Consider the following 17,778-nt stretch of genomic DNA (forward strand, 5'->3'; position numbering starts at 1 on the left):
TTCTCTCGCTTACCTTTTATCAAATCACATGGGCAATTAAGTAATTAAATCCCTGCATAAACCCCGATCGACAATTTAGAATGAAGAAATTGTTATAATTGTAATTTCTTAAATCTCGCGCAAAGAAGCTTACAAACATCGTGCAAAGACGTCATTTCCCCAAGAAAAGGGAATGAAGGAAAATTTAATACATCTCAAAATTCAGTCATCAATGATAAAAAGGAAGCACCGCCCAATATCTATCTACATGAATCACCTATCCCAATCTACAAAACTAATTATAACATGTAAGGAGAGCAGAAGAAATGCTCAACATCAGGGAGCAAGATAAAAACACCCACCCCAACAAGAATTACACGAATCATAATATTAGTCGTCACAAACTCCGTCTACTTTCATGTCCATACATCTAGTATCTACCAGATGAAGGTGGGGCAGGGGGCAATCGTGTTGGCGTGCGACGACTGTTTGAGCTTGAGCCAGATCCGCCATTTAGATCACCATTTTGGGCTGGATCACTGTACCGCCGACTGTGTGTCCTAGAGAAATCTGTCGGTCCATTAGCAGCAGCATCAAATGCACTTCTCCAATCTTCCCCAGCCCCTGAGCCCCCTGCTCTGGGGCTGCTTTCTGCAGAATTGTAAAACAAAAACTTGAGTGACGTTACATATTCTTATAGCCTGAAGAAACTCATGTTCACAATAACAAATGTTCAAGAAAATAAAGAGCAAATTAGTGCGCTGGAAGCATGTCATAACATGTCATGGGGGCAATGACAGGCAAAATGCACAATCCGATAATGACGAAGTTTTCCAAGGTTGTGCAATCAAATTTAATCACAACAATATGGGACAGTTGAGTTAGAACCTTCCCACAGACATGTTTCAGATTATATCACAGTACACGCAGATACGCCTAATAGAAAAGTTTGCAACTGCAAAACCATTCAAATTGAGCATGGAAAAATGGGTTTCTCAAATCAGCTTTAGTTGGATCATAATCGATAATTGATGAGTTAGTTTGATTCAGGTCAATAATTAATAATCTTTTACGAAAACCAATAATTATTCGTCAAAACAAAAATTTGGGATCAGCTTGGTTTAGAAGATCAATTTCAGTTCAGGTAGAGTAATTAAACTTCAGGTATGGGGAAGTAATTTTGGTTTGATTATAATGGGCTCAATAATTGATAATTCTATGACAATGCAAGTTTTTGTGTAACCATTTTAAGGTCATCGCCATGGGACTTTCAATACAAACATAGATCTGATTATCACTACAAGTACTTGCAAAATGGAAACTAATATAAAAGTGTGTATGGTATGGGCCAGGTTGGGTATGGCACAAGTGCTGTCCACTACCCCACCATCCACTTACCCAAAATTAGGGCAGGTGGGGGTGGTATCCACACCCTAACCCAAGTACCAACCCATTATGATTTCACATATGGGTTTATCACAATTTTGGAACTTTTCTAAATTATGTGAGGAAGTAAAAGTTCAAGATATAATTTTCGATCCATATAAAGTAGTAATTAGACTATAGAATACCTCATTGATGTGATTTTTAATAGCTACCTGATATACATATTTGACATGCTTGCAAGTAATTAGAGTGTAGAACAGCTCGTTGATTTGGTTTTTTGAGCTTCCCAGGTTTCCAACAAGGTTTATAGGAAAGAGGATGCAGTATGTTGGAAACTAATATACTATCATAAAAGAAACACATAAATTACCTGCACCGCTACCACCATCAGACCACCCATCTGACCGGTTATCATGGATGCTTAGTTGCCTCACAAGTTTTGATAGAATAGTTGATTGCTTCGTGTAACGTTCTCTTTTACGCTTCACATTTTGGTCTTCTTGAAGGAGCTCTTCAATCTTTGCAGAGCTCTGGCCACTGTGAGTAAAGCATTTTTAATACAAACCCATAAAAGATATAAAGAGTATAAGGAAGGTCTATAATAGATATAACCGCAAACAAACATATACATACACAACAATTTAATGAGAGATAAATGAGAAAGAACGTCTGAATATAGATTTTAGCACTAACCATCGAAATTTTCTGTACATTCATTTATTCATTTTTTCTACTTTCCATTTTGTGGTTCCTTATTGATCTTATTTTTTCTTTATTCCTTTATGGCACAAAAAAGTTATCATCATACTCATTTCTCTAAACATAGGTCCACTTATAATAGTACGCATGTCTCAAAACAACTTATCTTTCTCACCCAAAAGATCAACAAAGGGACCTATGGTCCACTAATTCCCTCATAAATGAATCATTGTTTTATAAAAATAAAAACATTACAATTCTTTAGCCATAAGAAATTTTTAAAAAATGAGGGATTAATTTAATTTTTTTGGGGAAAGACCTTAGATATTAAGTTAGATTAGGGTTATAATTGTAATTATGTGTAGCATTATGTGTTAATAATTTTTAAATGAGGGAATTTTGGTCATTTTACCACAAAAAAGTTACTATATTAGGAAAGAAAGTCTTGTTGCAAATAATAGGTAGCACCCTTTTTTGGAAAAGGTTGCATATAATTGTTAACCGAGGTAGTATAATAGAATTGAACACACACACTTGTATTTTCACATAAAAATAAATGGATTCAGGCCCTTTTTTAAAAAAAAAAATAATAATAATAATAATAATAAAAAAAAATCAACTAAAAATAATAATAAAAAAAAAAAAAAAAAAAAAAAAAACCAAGTGTCCTAGAAACTAGAAAGTTATATTCCAAATTCCTAATTCAAGGTTACATCTTTTATGACAGTATCTGGTCATCATACATTACCATGATGCCCAGGCTCCACAGAACCTATATACCTAAGCAACCAACTGTTCCATCGTAGTAGTCTAGAGAACATCTATTAGATGGGCATTAATATTCTTTAAGAGCACAAGAATCCTCTAAAAAATGTCACCATTGTCCACCATAATATGAAATTCATACCCAGTCAGAGCTGATCCACTTCATTGTCTTTATTTTCCAGGTTATATTACAATTCATACTCCACTATCTATTAAAAATAAAAATAAAAATAAAAATAAAAATAAAAAAAAATTCTTATCTAGACTATTTTTCTGAGACGATCACCGTGAAAGTAGTAACATTGTGAGACAAAAGGAGTATGAGATTTCAACCTATCCGACAAGAATAAGCCTTACAGCCAGGTATCTTAGCCATTAATAAACCTTTAGTATACTTAACCATCCTTTATTGGGGTCTCAAATAAAGCCAGGTATCTTAGCCATTAATAGAATTGCTCACACATCTTCATTTAATCATCTCCAATTAATACTCAAGTAAAAATTTTAACAGCTATAACTCAACAGAAATCACAAGTCAGATTATTAAGTTTTAGAAAGCCTGAAGGCAAAATATTACATCTTTATTTTTCCTCTTTTTTTTTTTATACTTGCAATAGTTTTACTTTCACATTGTTCATATATCCCACTTTGACTAGCTTTGAATATTTAAACTTGCTCCGTTTTTTTTTAGTTACATCACTTTGCAAATTGCGAACTCCTAGGAAATTATTGGAGAGAGAGAGATAGAGAGAAAGAGAGTGTTTACTGACTAAAAAGAAAAGTGATGGAGCTAATTTGATACTTCCGTTTTTGGAAAGTGATGCAACTAAAAAGAAATGGAGGAAGTAGTAAAGAAAAAATAGTCATGTGGGATCTTGTTTGATTCAACTCGATTCAAATTTTGATAATAGACAAATTTTAAAATATTTATGTATTGGTAATTAGAAATATTAGTGATTGAAATTAGGCATTGACAACCACGAAAAGAGAAGTGTTGCAAGTAATAAATAAATAAATAAATAAATAACAGAGGATGTATATTATTAGAAACCACGAAATAGGCCTAACCTTATGGAACTATACAATTGATTAAGCATGTCCTCTTTGGCTTTCTCCACTTGGCAAAGAACAACAGCCTGTTCAATAGACAAAAAGTCAATAAGAGGGGATGAAAACATGCCAGGTGGAAAATAAGTGAAAACGAGGGATAAATTCTGACTTTTGGCACATTTGCAGCAAGGCTGTTTAGAACAGCTTCGACATATCCACGCACTTCCTGAGACATCCAGCGAAGCTCCTCTTCAGGGTCTGCAGGTCTTCTTGCCATTGTATCCTACACCATTGTATGAATTAGCAAAGTTTATACAATCTAATTACTGCAGCAAGCAGCTAAAAACTGTAATATTTTTTCAAAAACTACACATAACGAATGGCTAGATAATCCAAGGAATATGGGGGAGAATTCCAAGTTGCAAACACATCTCACTCATTCTGTCACTGTTTATCATGAAGTATCACAGCTCCGTCACGCGCAAACAAGAGAAATAATGTCCCCTTACTGAGTAAGCCTTAAAAGCTTCTTCAATACAACTTTCCAGAGATAAGCTTCTTCACAACAAATCCTTCTGATTTTGAATTACCCTATTTATTTCCCTCTCACCCAGCATACTTCAAAAGTACACTGATGGTCACTTTCTTAGGTGAATAGTAGCGAATCCTTCATTTACAATACAATGATTCATAAAAAGAATAAGGCAGCCTAACAAAGCCTAAAGCTCTAACAAGTGTCAAATTTTCTGAACATATGATTTGCAAGGATTTCCAGGGAAATAAAAGTTAAACCACCAGCTTGTAAAATGCAAAACAACCCTACCCACCCCCCCCCCCACCCCCACACACACACACACCCAGCCCAGATAACCAATACAAGAAAAGGAAGAAAAATGGAGAGTAAAACTTACTAGGGAACCATCAGAATGACTTTGACGCATCTGTAGTCCAGGTTCACCCATTCCTTGACCACTTTTAAGTACTGCAATGTTCTTCAACTTGTTCAACCACTCAACCTTGTCAGCCACACTCTCCGCTTTCAACAACACAGCACTATGTGCTGCACAGCAAAGGAACAGATTCTTATAGAGCCAAACTTGATCAATCAACCAAATAAAAATACAAACATATTATGCTTTCCAAACCTTTAAGAACAGTCTTGTATGGTACTTTGCTCGTCAACTTGAATGTTAGGCTGGGACCTTTATCAGGACCATTTGACTTTTTATCCTTCGAACTTTTGGGGGGTGCATCTTCCTCGTCAGAAATTTCTTCAATTTGACACTCCTGAAAATTCATTAGCTTATCATTTGATGGGCTTATATGATATTAAGTAGACACATTCTAGATTTAACAGTATGTTGTCATGTGAGAAAGAAAATTGTATCTCATCTTTGCAATTTTTGCAAAATATTAATTTAGTTACTGTGGCAGCTATAGATTTTTATTTGCACTTAAATACAATTTTTGCTAGTAATTTGTTTGAATAATTTTGATAAATTCAACCCCTTGAGTCAATTTGAGAAGTTTTATAATTACACTTGAAATTTTCATGTCCTTTTTGTTGCAGGTGTTCCAGTTAGAAGCTCCTTTTGGAAACAAAATTGCTTAGTGATGGTCTCTACATCTTCTAATGAAATTACTCAAGCCAATTTAATTGAAGCTTAATGTACCCTCCAATTTGAAAGCTATTATTTTCCTTCTTTCTTTGCGTTTTATTATGTATATAGTAATTGCAGCCTTTTGGCCTGTTTGTTTGGTAGATGGGGGTGCTCTAGAAGCGTTAGTAGCAGCGTCAATGCATTTCGGACATCTCCTTACCTCCATTTATGAGGGTGTCTTGATTCTAGATTCTAGTACTACTTTAACTCACCCTCATCGTTGTTATTGTCTCTACTTTTAATTCTTTTATCCTTATTAATTTATATATAAAAATACAATTTGCATCTTGAAATAATACATCAATTTCATACATTGTAAGTCCAAACAAAATCATAAGCACAGATCTGTAACATTTAGTTATATTGGATATCCAGAATTTCGGTATGAGCATATCCAACTCCACCTTAAAACCCCATACCTTAGTATTGGGTTCAAAACCCTATAAGGCGCTGAATTAATTCTTAAAGTAAAACGTTGTATGCACAGTTTTTTATGCTTTCAATAATAGTGCACTATTGCCTTCATTTCTAACACTATATGTCTCAACCTAAGTTATGTAACTAAACCTATGTAATTAGCTACCTTTGAGAGTGCAGGCTCATCCATGAATTCCACTACCCTGCCACATCAATCCCTTTCACCCATCAACAACCATTATTGCAACAACAACCACCATAGCCAAAAAATTGTATATTCTACAAAATATGACTTTTAGTTGAGTCTTTACTCTTTTAGGAATGACAATGTACTATGTACAAATGTTGATGGCTTTTAAAAAATTACTTAAAACATTTCCAATGCTTTTGGCGGTACTAGGGGAAGGCTCTCGTGAGAATTTTTCTTATGCGAATTTTTCTTATGCGAGAATTTTTCATATGTGAGAACACTCTTTATGTTCTAAATTTTTACTCATATGTTCTAAATTTTAAATCTGATGTTCTAAACTTTTTCTTAGGTGTTCTAAATTAAATCAAATTTTCTAATTTAGTAATCACATGTTCAAAACCATAAATTAGTTAAGTTTGATGTCATAAATTTTAAATAACTTGTTCCAAAATTTTAACTTACATGTTCAAATTTTAAAACGTGTGTTCTAAGAATTTTAATTATATGTTCCAGATTTCAAAGCATATGTTCTATTTTTTTTACTCGTATGTTCTAAATACTTTACTCACACTTTCTATATTCTATATTAGTTTGTTCTAATTTTTTATTCACATGTTTATAATCTTAAATCAGATGTTCTAAATTTTTATTCACATGTTCATAACCTTAAATCAGATGTTCTAAATTTTACTAGTATGTTTAAAATTTCATAAAGCAAATTTTATAAATTTTTAATCACTTGTTCTAATTCTTAAATCAGATGTTCTAAACTTATTACTCACACAAATGTTTTAAATTATTACTCATATGTTCAAAATTTTAATTTGAGTCACATGTTCTAAATTTTAACTCGCATGTTCTAAATTTTAACTCGCATGTTCTAAATTTTTATTCACATGTTCTAAATTTTTACTCACATGTTCTAAATTTTAAATCAGTTCTCATATAAGTATGAATTCTCACATAAGAAGTTATTCTCACCGGATCCCTCCCCTATATATATATATATATATATATAGGAAGGCTCATGTAAGAACCCTCCTCTATATAAGAACCCAATCTTATATAAGAACCAATCTCAGCCCTTTATTAGTTTTGATCTAACCATCTAAAATGATCCTTTAGTAATGGCATTTCTGTAATTTTGAAAATTTCGTATTTAAAACATAGAAAAAAAATTTAGAACATAAGTAGAAAAAGTTTAGAACATAAGCAGAAAATTTTAGAACATAAGAAAAATAATTTGAAAGATAGCAAAAATTTAGAACATAAACAACCAAAAAAGTTAGAACATAAGAAAAAATAATTTAGAACATAAGTCGAATAAAATAATCGTAGCATAGGTAAAAATTAATAACATAATCTGAAAAAAATAATTTAGAACATAGAAAATATTTAGAACATAAGCTGAAAAAATAATTTAGAACATAGGAACAAATTTAGAACATAATCTAAAAACAATTTAGAACATTAAAAATAATTTGGAACATAAGTAGAAAAAATTTAGAATATAGGAAAAACTTTAGAACATAAGCTAAAAAAAAAATTTAGAACATAAGCTGAAAAAAAAATTTAGAACATAAGCTGAAAAAAATAATTTAGAACATAGGAACAAAGTTAAAACATAATCTAAAAAACAATTTAGAACATTGGAAAATTTTTGGAACATAAGTAAGAAAATTTTTCGAATATAGGAAAAACTTTAGAACATAAGTTGAAAAAAATTTAGAACATAGGAAAAAGTTTAGAACATAATTAGGGTTCTTACATAAGAAAGGGTTCTTATATAAGGCGGGGTTCTCACCGGATCCCTCCCCAGGGGATTGGTTCTTATATAAGATTGGGTTCTTATATAGAGGAGGGTTCTTACATGAGCCTTCCTCTATATATATATATATATATATATATATATATATATATATATATAGACTATCCATTAAGGAGCTATTAGGCAAAAAAAAAAATAGCCCGGAGACTACCACAAAAATTCAAAAGCAGATTCCTACCCAAAAGTATAAAAAATACTAACAGTTCATAATAATCGTATCAGTGCTTCTTTTACCTCCAAAGTGATCACACCACGAAAATGTCTTTCTTCTTGTTTCTTTGTGTATCCAAGCTGCAAGACATAGACATAAAATATCAATCAGCCCATTCATTGAATTAACATATGTGCATATGTATGCAATCAAGACTCTAACACTCAAGATTCACCAAAATTATCCTACTACTAAAAGCTGTAAACAAGATCACATATACTGAATAAAAGATAAATTCCAACTTACAATGAATTACATTTATGGAAATATGAGTTAATGTTACTTACCCCAGAAAATGGGCGCTTTAAACAGATATAGGGTCACATTAAATGAACATAAAAGATTAAATATTAAAGCTAGAAAAGAGCTACTTCAGATACAAAAATAAAGTACATTAAATATTTGCCAGAACTGGAAAACCAAATTACATTTAGCATCACAAGGTTACTTTAAATATAGAAAGGATTATTTCCATGATTTTAAAAAAAAATAAAAATAAAAATAATTAAAAAAAAAGAAAAAAAAAAAAAAGACCACTACAGCAACAAAGACAGAAGTTATGGATATACCAACCTTTTTCGTTTTTTCATTCAACACAAACCATCGTCTACTCCAACTGTTGGTCTTTGCACTCTTCTTTAATAAGAAACCTGAAATTTCAATTTAATTTAAGTACCACATTATATAATCTAAAGCATTACAGAGTGCATGCATGCTATGGGTACAGTGTCATGATCATGTAAGATAATTCAACTATTGAAGTTGTTGCATGTTCTTCATGATCAATGGTATAAATGGTATGGCATTCAAGAAAGGTTTTAATTTTTAAAAAGAGAACTAATTCTTAGAATTTCTTTTCTTAATCCCCCAAAAGTGTCTAACTTGATCCAACATGTCTTTATCTTCCAAGCATTCAACTATTAGATTGGCCAAAGGCTATGTTCAGTGATCATGATCTGAATTTTTCTGCCATGATCTACTTTCCAGATTTGACTAAACTTTGAGTTAGAGCATAATGTACACTAATTTTTAAAATAAAATATTGTCAAATAAGAAGTCTAAATTTGTATTAACATGTATGGTGTACCTTTCAATTTTTTTTTATTCACGGAATAAAAGATATTTAGCAATAAGTTAACACAAACTAAAAGAATTAATCAGGTCTGATCTGACCCAATAATTTATGAAAATAAGCATAAATAGCTTATATAAGCAGAACTAAACATAACCAAACATAGAATGAACTTTGCTGTCCTCTTACACTGTTTTATTTATTAATTTGTTTTTTGCAGAATTAAGTTATTCTCTAAAGGCCTTTGAACATCAAATAGTATATGCAAGGAACCAAATTGCCCTCCTCCTAACACATCTCTCCAACCCTGCCACCCAACCACATTCGTAAAACATCAAAATCCAAAATAAAAATCATCCACTCATCCTCCATCTTCTCCTTCTGCCTTGCCTCTGCACATCTATCAAATCCTAAAATAAGCGCCAAACCACCCCCCCCCCAACACACACACCTCCATTAACAACTTACTGCTTTCCCCTAAGTACTATCAAATTTTTCCAACTCCAACCTCCTAATCTCAAACAATTGCTTCTTAGTTCTTACCCTAAACACTACTAGTACCATTCTTAAATGTTCTTTAAACTTAGGCCATCTTCAGTTAACCTTAAAAACAATATTCAGTGATAACAATATCAGTTAAAAACTTAAAATTAAGTTCAGCTCAATAAAAACCAGCAACTTTAAAGAAGAAATTTAATAGGGAATCTAAAATATATAATTTCATCTCGGCAAATATAATTTCAGTTCAGTAAAAATTAATTTCAGTTCTGTAAAAATAATTTAAGTAAAGCAAAAATAATTTCAGTTCAATATAACTTATTTTAGTTGAAGTGAACACCTCGAGAACTCATGCTAATCAAGTTTATTCAAAAATAAATGTCGGGGCAAACCTGCAGTTATCTCTCCCTCAGGCCCAGCAGTCTTCACACCAGAACCCTCTTGTCCCTCTTTGTCTTTGTCTTTCTCTTTATCAGATTTTGAATCCTTCATTGATTTAGAGTTTCCACTTTGTTGGCTGCTTGTCTGAGGACTTGTTGCCTAAATAAGAAAAGACTTCAGAATGTTAAGGCAAAAATTGGCACACTTAAATTAACAAAACATGTATCTGTGCTCAAATATCATGAAAATTTTAAAATAAATAAATAAAATACAAAACGAAAAATCAAACCAGATAGAGTTCCTACCCTATTCAACATTGATTGCTCTGCTTCCGACCCTTTCTTGGAAGATCTGCTCTTTACCTCCTCTTCACGTCTCTGCCTCTCCATCCTAGCAGCTCAAAAGAATCAAAGAAATGGGTCAAGATAGACTAAAATGTGTGGATGCAAATATCAGCTCAACTTTAGTGACCAGAACTACATTCAAATTATAATAAGGTCATTAGTAAATCTTAGCCTGAAATCATGTAAATGGTTATGACCGTAACATCTGGATAGGGTATAGAGCAAATCACTTATCAGCTAAAAGCTACCCACCCATACGAACAGTGATTAACTAGTGGCTAATCTATAGACCCAATACAATTTGATGGCTTCAAGAGAAATTCTATAATGAAGGTAGTGATGGGGTATTAAGGGTCTTAGCACTTGGTCAGATAAAGATGGTCATATTATATAGCTTGAAGTTCTCTTTCAAAACCATGCATATGAGCCATACCACACAGTTTGCAAAATTAAAAAATAAATAAATAAATAAAAACGGATTCAACACTGATCATTTGTTCTCATAGTTTGTGCCCATAGCTATAGCCTATAGAGCCTTGCAATGAAATAACAATATACAGCCAAGCTATCTCATCCAAGGGTTGTATTTCAGTGCTTTCTCCCCTTACTTCCCTTTCCTCCCAACCTCCATATCAAGAAGCGGGCCTTTATTGCCCAGACACTTTTCTCAACATTATGTTTAGACAGTCTTTAGAATGAAACTGATATTGATGTCATGAATATACCGTCTCTGCACCAAACGAATGAAGTGTTGTGGTGGAACAAAGGCACGCTCCATATCTACTAGGTCAACTACCATTTGCTTTGCTTTGCCTTTAAACACATCAAGTGCAGAGCTTGCAATAGCGATTACCTGTTCCAAAATTATTAAAATGAGAAAGTGTGGGTCAATTCCTATAACTTCTAAAATTGTTAACACCCATCATATTTTCCACATAATTTAGGAATGTCTAAAAATCTAAATTATAATAAAACACAAAGGCACACATTACCTCTCTTTTAAATGGTGGGTACCTTCCAAGACCAGGTGTGGCATTTGCAGATTGAGAAACAATATCCACCAGTACATGATGCACCTTTGAATACAAATATTACGAATGAATCAATAAAACAGAATGGATAGGTGGAAAGTGAAATGGGGGGGGGGGGAGGGGGAATTGTTACATGACAATTCATATAGAAAACCTCAAACTAAAGTGAATCCTATTCAAATAGAAGTAAACAGGGTATATGTTGCCTAGCACTAATGAGACAATACATAATATTCATGAGCATGTTCACCTCATCAACACACAGCCGTGATGGTTCTTTAGCCATTTCAAGGACACTCTTTATCAAAGATCTCAGCCCCTTTTCAGGAGATATAAGATAGGGTTGGTAACCATCTGCTTCTAGAACAATCTGATAGAACAGAAATAATAGAAGAAAAACAAATTAGTATATCTAAATTCTACACAAAATAAAAACACTAAAAGATTTTTTTTTTTTTTTTTTTTTTGGTAAACCAAATTAAAGTGAAGGGCAATACCCTTTTGACATTGTTAATATCAAAGTGTCGTTCCAATGGAAGCTGCTTTATCCTGTTAGGAAAATTTCCCTCAAAACTGGCAACAATCTTCCACCCATTGCCCTAAGAACATAACAACACAGTTTGAATTAGAAGGCAGCTCTAACAATATTTACGTCAGAAATTGTGTCAACACAACAGATACCAAGGGATGTGATGTCATGCAATACAATTGACTCCAGCATAATGAAAATTATATTATACCTCACCACCAGTGACATGCCTCAAAAATTTTTCTTCAAATTCACGACAAAGTTCCAGTGCCAAAGCTCTCGTACCTTCAGGGCTAGAAACCATTGACTCACCAAGTTTCACTAGTTCATCCTGAACTATCTGGGACTTGCCTTGAAGTCTATGAAATTTAATAAACCAGAATAATAAATAAATAGATAATAATAAACACAATAATGGGTCAATTAAGGCATGGAACTGCTCCACTGCTAGTCGGCTCTAAGAGGCACTTGTTGATAACATCACTGCTCTATGTACTCGCTATAATCAACTTTCTAAATTATTCAACAAAAAACTGCCTACAGTCCTCCTTAGCTTTTTACCCTCATACAGAGGCCAACTTTCAGGAGGTAAAGCAGCTTTTTGTAACTACTTAACTATTTACTTCTGCAGTTCCTAAATATTGTACTCACTTTCTGTTTTTGGATGTTTTAACCTTAACTGATCCCTTAGTATTTGAAAATTAAGAAACTAGTTTGTTTCCTTAACAAAGAGGACCATAAGCAATGGTTGAAAGAGTATACCCAGAAAGAATGCTAGGAAGCCTGACTTTCATACGGTTGCGTATTTGTGCAGCCAAAGATTCTACCAAAGCTATTCTACCAAGCTTGCCTTGGGGAGCCCCAGTTAAGATAGACTTGAGGCTCTCAGTTTCAGCTCGCCAAGCAGTTTCTAAGGAGTTCTCGGACCCGGCAGTTCCAGAAGCGGTAGCTATTGACACTGACTGACCAATTAAAGCAACCCATGGCATATCAGCGGTGCTTCTTGGTCCCTGACCCGACAACAAGGCCTGGACAGCAGCAAGGGCTTTAGGCTCTGAGGCAGCTTGATCTATTTTGCTTATTACACCAATAGTTCTCGTTCCTACAATCAATTAAAATTGAAAGACTGAGCTATATAACAAGGAAAGACCAACATAAAAGGTAAGTGTCTAATGCAGCACTATTCTCAAACTCACCTTCTGCATCATGCTCCTTGGCAAGTCTAAGACCTCTTGCTGAAGATACTTCTGGTGCCTGAGAAGCAGGAATTACCACCAACAAAATTGCGTCGCTGTGCGCCACATAGTCACTGACCTAATGTAAGATAGATCAGGAGATTAAGACCATTCACCCAATACAGAGTAACAAAGTTAGAAAAAGATGCATAGTACTACTAATTATTGGCTCAAACACATAATTTTAAACATTACACGACTCACCATAGAATCGTCCACAATCCGTTGATCCAACCCAGGAAGATCAATCAATTTCAAAGGTGGAGCTGAACGAATAAATACAAAATCGTCAAAAGGCGCCCAACAAGAAAAAACCAAAGGACAATCCCCATGACATCAAAACTGTCTTATCTCCATACTTCAGTAGCCCAGTCTCTTGAACTTGCAACATAGGCCCAAAGGATATATTATAATTAAGGGCCTCTATTACCACATGAATAAAGTTCACCTTCACAAATTTGACACGGACTAAAGCCAAGAAACAGAAAACTAAAATACTAAAACAATTCCAGGCTGGTAGCCTAAAAATTACAAAAGCCATGAAACACAACACACATTCGATACCAACCAGAAGATGAGGCCAAAGGTAAACATAACCTGTACTCGTACGCAGCTTCAAGTAAATCTCATCACGAGTCTTTCCTGATGAGCCCTTGCTGAGCCTATCCTGAAGAGAATGCCTAAGAGCACCTGTTAAGAACCAATATGGTTAAAAAAAAAAAAAGGTTAATTGCAAGAATTTTGTTTATTATAATGACTTATATACTAAAACCATAAGTTAGAGTAAGCAATCAGGTTTTATTTGGTTGAGAAGCCTTACTTGCAGACACCTGCTGAGTTTTATTGTCAATTTGCAAAACAATGGATTTGCTGCTTAAAGAACCATCTCTATTTAATTCAATGCTTATGGGAGCCCGTGTAGCTCCATTTTCACCAGTTGGCTATCCAAAAATTAAAAAATATATATATATAAATATAAAGATTAACAAACATGCACTTAGTTTTGAACGGAAAATTAATTAAATAAATAAATCACTTCTTACTGAAATTTCTTACCAAAACAGGATGCCCAATCAGACTATTCAAGACTGCTGATTTACCTGCGCCCTGGACAATTATAAGAAGATAAAATCTGTACTCAGTGAACACCCCAAAAGAAAAGGGAAAAACCAGCAACAAATTTAACTATTCAACCATCAAAATACTAACATCAAAATCATCATGTGTGATCTTGGCAAAAAATAATTAAAAAGCATCTAATATATGGTGGTTCACAAGTAATTAATAATATAAAAAAAATAAAAATAAATAAAAAATAAATAAAAAGAGATTTTTATTCTATCACACAGTGCAGAAAGATAAAATGGAAATCTTGATACAGAGTTTCCTAATTCAATTATCGCATTCATTTCATTTTCTCATTCCGGGAACATTCACACTCAATGAAAATTACTTAAAATTAACAGGAGTCATTAGCATTCGATTAAAGTCCAAAGGTACTCCAGTCCTCACTAAATTTGAGGTCTTTTTGAAATCCATTGAGCAAGACGAGTTGTCATTAGTGTTAAGGGCAGCATCTAAGGCTTAAATTCCTATAATTCTAGAATCTCAAAAAACATGAGACCCGAAATAGCAAATATTGTAACAAGTCACACTCATAGAGACATCAGCTTGAGTAGAATCAAAAAACTACTAAAGCAGATGAAAAGCAAAAACTTTAATAGAGTTTTAAGAAGATGATTCTGAACTAGTGAAAGTTTGTGATAACATAAGGTGGTAGAAGCCAATGTATGGTGGTGCTACTAAACAAAATAAATAACTTAAGGCAACAAGTGCTAGTGTTTTGAATCAAATAGGTGATGGATTCATTTATTTTCATCATATATCATAAGTTCACGTTCAATGCTAGCAGTAAAATTGTTTAATTATGCCTCAAACAAAACTATTAGAGGTATGGGATATCGTAAAATATATGTGTGATATATTTTCCGTAGATATCCGTAAGATAATATAATAAATTTAGGTTTATTTATGTTACGATATTTGTAAGTGAATATATTATTAAGATATTATTAAGTGAATATATCTTTAGGATATATAGTAATACTAGTATATCTTTTAGGAATATTGTTTCCTATCTTATGATCTTAGGTTTTGTATAAATAATCTACCTATTGATGAATAATAATTAAGCAATACAAAGTCCTTAGATAAATTTTCCGATATCTCATATCTCTAACAAAAACGCATGCAATGTTTCAAAATAATCATGTAAAATCAACTATGCATCTTAAGTCACTCGCTTTTTATTAAACCTTTGCTACAATTATCTATATTTTTACAAATAATTTCTAAGCTTGAATTTCAAGGATAAAGATGCAGTCAGACCATCATGACGATACAAATACCAGTTTCTACCTACCACTCAACCAAATGTTCTTTGTCCCTTTAATGAGGATTAAATATTCCTTACAATAATCTCCTGCCGTATCTGCATGAAATGCCCATCAACTTTGGGAAGGAATACAAATTCGCCGAAAGGAGCAAATCAACATTAATTAAGTTATGAAACATAGATGATCCATTCTATTAGGAACATTAAATATCTTATTTACTGGCTGATCCAGATGAATATACTAAAATACTTCTGTACACTGCCAAGATAAAGTACCTCTGTTTCATTCTTTCATATGTGCAACAAAGGCATTTACGCTGACTTCTAGGCAAAATTTGTTTGTGAGTGATAGATGGTGAGAGAAAGATATATATATATATGTATGTGATGAGGAGAGAGATGGAGAGAAATGACAACTTAAAAAGGAAAGAAAGCATTTGTTGCACATAATGTGTAACATCCATTTTTAGTAAATGTTGCACATAATATGAAACAGAGGTAGTACATGAAAAAAAAACATATACATACATGTGCCTTTTCCACCCCATTTCATCATAACCCCATTTTTAAATGAAATCCTAAATCAGATATTTCTCTTATTCCTAGCTCTAAACAATGGAAAAAGGATTAAACAAAAATTAAAACAAAAAAAGCTATATATAACCAATGCCAAAAATTATAAACACTTATGTTAGTGCAGCCAAGTGGATCCATGGTTCAGAAACAAAATCATAAACCACATTTTATAATTCTATAGTATAGAGAATAGATTGAGCTCTGATGAATTAAAAGAGAAGGCAATTTTGATCAAAAGCTGAATCACTTTAAACTAAAGCTCGTGTTCAGCTAACAGAAGTAGCATCATAAACACTAACGCCGATAAGCCGCCTACTATCCATTACTAATGATTTGCATTCGACACGATATAAAGCACGCACGCAATGCCTAACTACGATTCTCTATCAATTGTAAGACAGCCAATTAATCCTTAACCAATTTGCATAATGCAATAAACACCGACACTATCTCAAATCTTGCATTCAGTCACGAAATCATAGTGTCAGCATCATCATAGATCATATCATCAAAAAAATCCAAAAAACTGACAGTTAATTCATCAAAATCACACTTTTTTCAAATCAGAATCCAAAAAGGCAAATCAAGAACTAGATCTCAAGCATTTAGCAAGTAAAAAGCGAGGCCAAAAGCAGCAAATCGAAGAAATCGAATAGCAACTTACGACATTGCCAAGCGCAACAACATTGAGGAAAGTAGAGTTCCGACGAGACGACGATGCCGAAGCAGAAGTATCATCGACATCTTCATCAGCAAGCACAGAAGCTGCTTGACGCATCGCATCAGAAAGCTGCGACAATTCTTCGATCGCCTCCATTGGAGTTTTTTTCTTTCCTCTTCAAATTAAAACAAAAAATAAAATAAAATCGAATCTAAGAAAAAGCAAAGTTGAAGAGATCGAATAAAATGAGTAGATCCAGAAATGAGAGGGGAGAGAGAAACCCTAATGGGGGGAGATTTGATTTTGGAGGAGGAGATCGGTAGAGAGAGAAAATTCAAATTGGGGGTTTTGGAATTTCAAACTTTTTTGAAGTTTTTCAGTCAGATTAAAGGGGTGGGGATGGAAGAGTTTTGAGGTGCGGTGATTGTGATCAAATATACCCAACAACAACACCAAGTTGCTGACGGAGCAGATCTTATTTTACAGGGTTGCTAATTATGTTAAGCCGTTAAGGTAACTTAGCCGTGTGAAAATAACACTGGTATTTTAAGGGTTTTTTTTATAAATAAGTACTAATTATTTTTCTCGTTTTAGAAATAATCTCCGATAATTTTTTGAGTTTTATCACCTACTATTTCTAAAAACACTAAGGACTCGTTCTCTTCACTTTTTTTTGCTAAACTGAAATTATTTTTATTGAAACAAAATTATATTTGCTGAACTTAAATAATTTTTATTGAACTTAAATTAATTTTTACTAGACTGAAATTACACTGAAATTACTTTTACTGAACTGAAATTATTTTTACTAAACTGAAATTATTTTTACTTAATTTTTTTTTAAGGTGAAGAGAACAAAGCCTAAATTAA

General features: G+C 33.0%; 1 protein-coding gene across 1 annotated transcript; it reads right to left on the reverse strand.

The window, feature by feature from the left end:
• Window positions 1-74: 74 nt before the first annotated feature.
• On the reverse strand, window positions 75-17,333 carry LOC145601005 (dynamin-2B-like). The gene is made up of 22 exons (XM_081656903.1): window positions 16,912-17,333; window positions 14,333-14,383; window positions 14,097-14,217; window positions 13,874-13,966; window positions 13,481-13,542; window positions 13,238-13,355; window positions 12,804-13,143; window positions 12,253-12,400; window positions 12,010-12,111; window positions 11,763-11,882; window positions 11,474-11,557; window positions 11,207-11,334; window positions 10,443-10,527; window positions 10,149-10,296; window positions 8,760-8,836; window positions 8,210-8,266; window positions 5,025-5,166; window positions 4,791-4,939; window positions 4,049-4,162; window positions 3,898-3,965; window positions 1,736-1,902; window positions 75-630 (listed from the first exon to the last, which is right to left on the reverse strand). The coding sequence occupies exons 1-22, from the start codon at window positions 17,062-17,064 to the stop codon at window positions 410-412; spliced, it is 2,748 nt and encodes a 915-aa protein (XP_081513029.1). The 5' UTR covers window positions 17,065-17,333; the 3' UTR covers window positions 75-409.
• Window positions 17,334-17,778: the final 445 nt, after the last annotated feature.

The sequence above is a fragment of the Chenopodium album genome, chromosome 21, assembly GCF_948465745.1.
Source record: "Chenopodium album chromosome 21, dcCheAlbu1.1, whole genome shotgun sequence".
Taxonomy (NCBI): Eukaryota; Viridiplantae; Streptophyta; class Magnoliopsida; order Caryophyllales; family Amaranthaceae; genus Chenopodium; species Chenopodium album.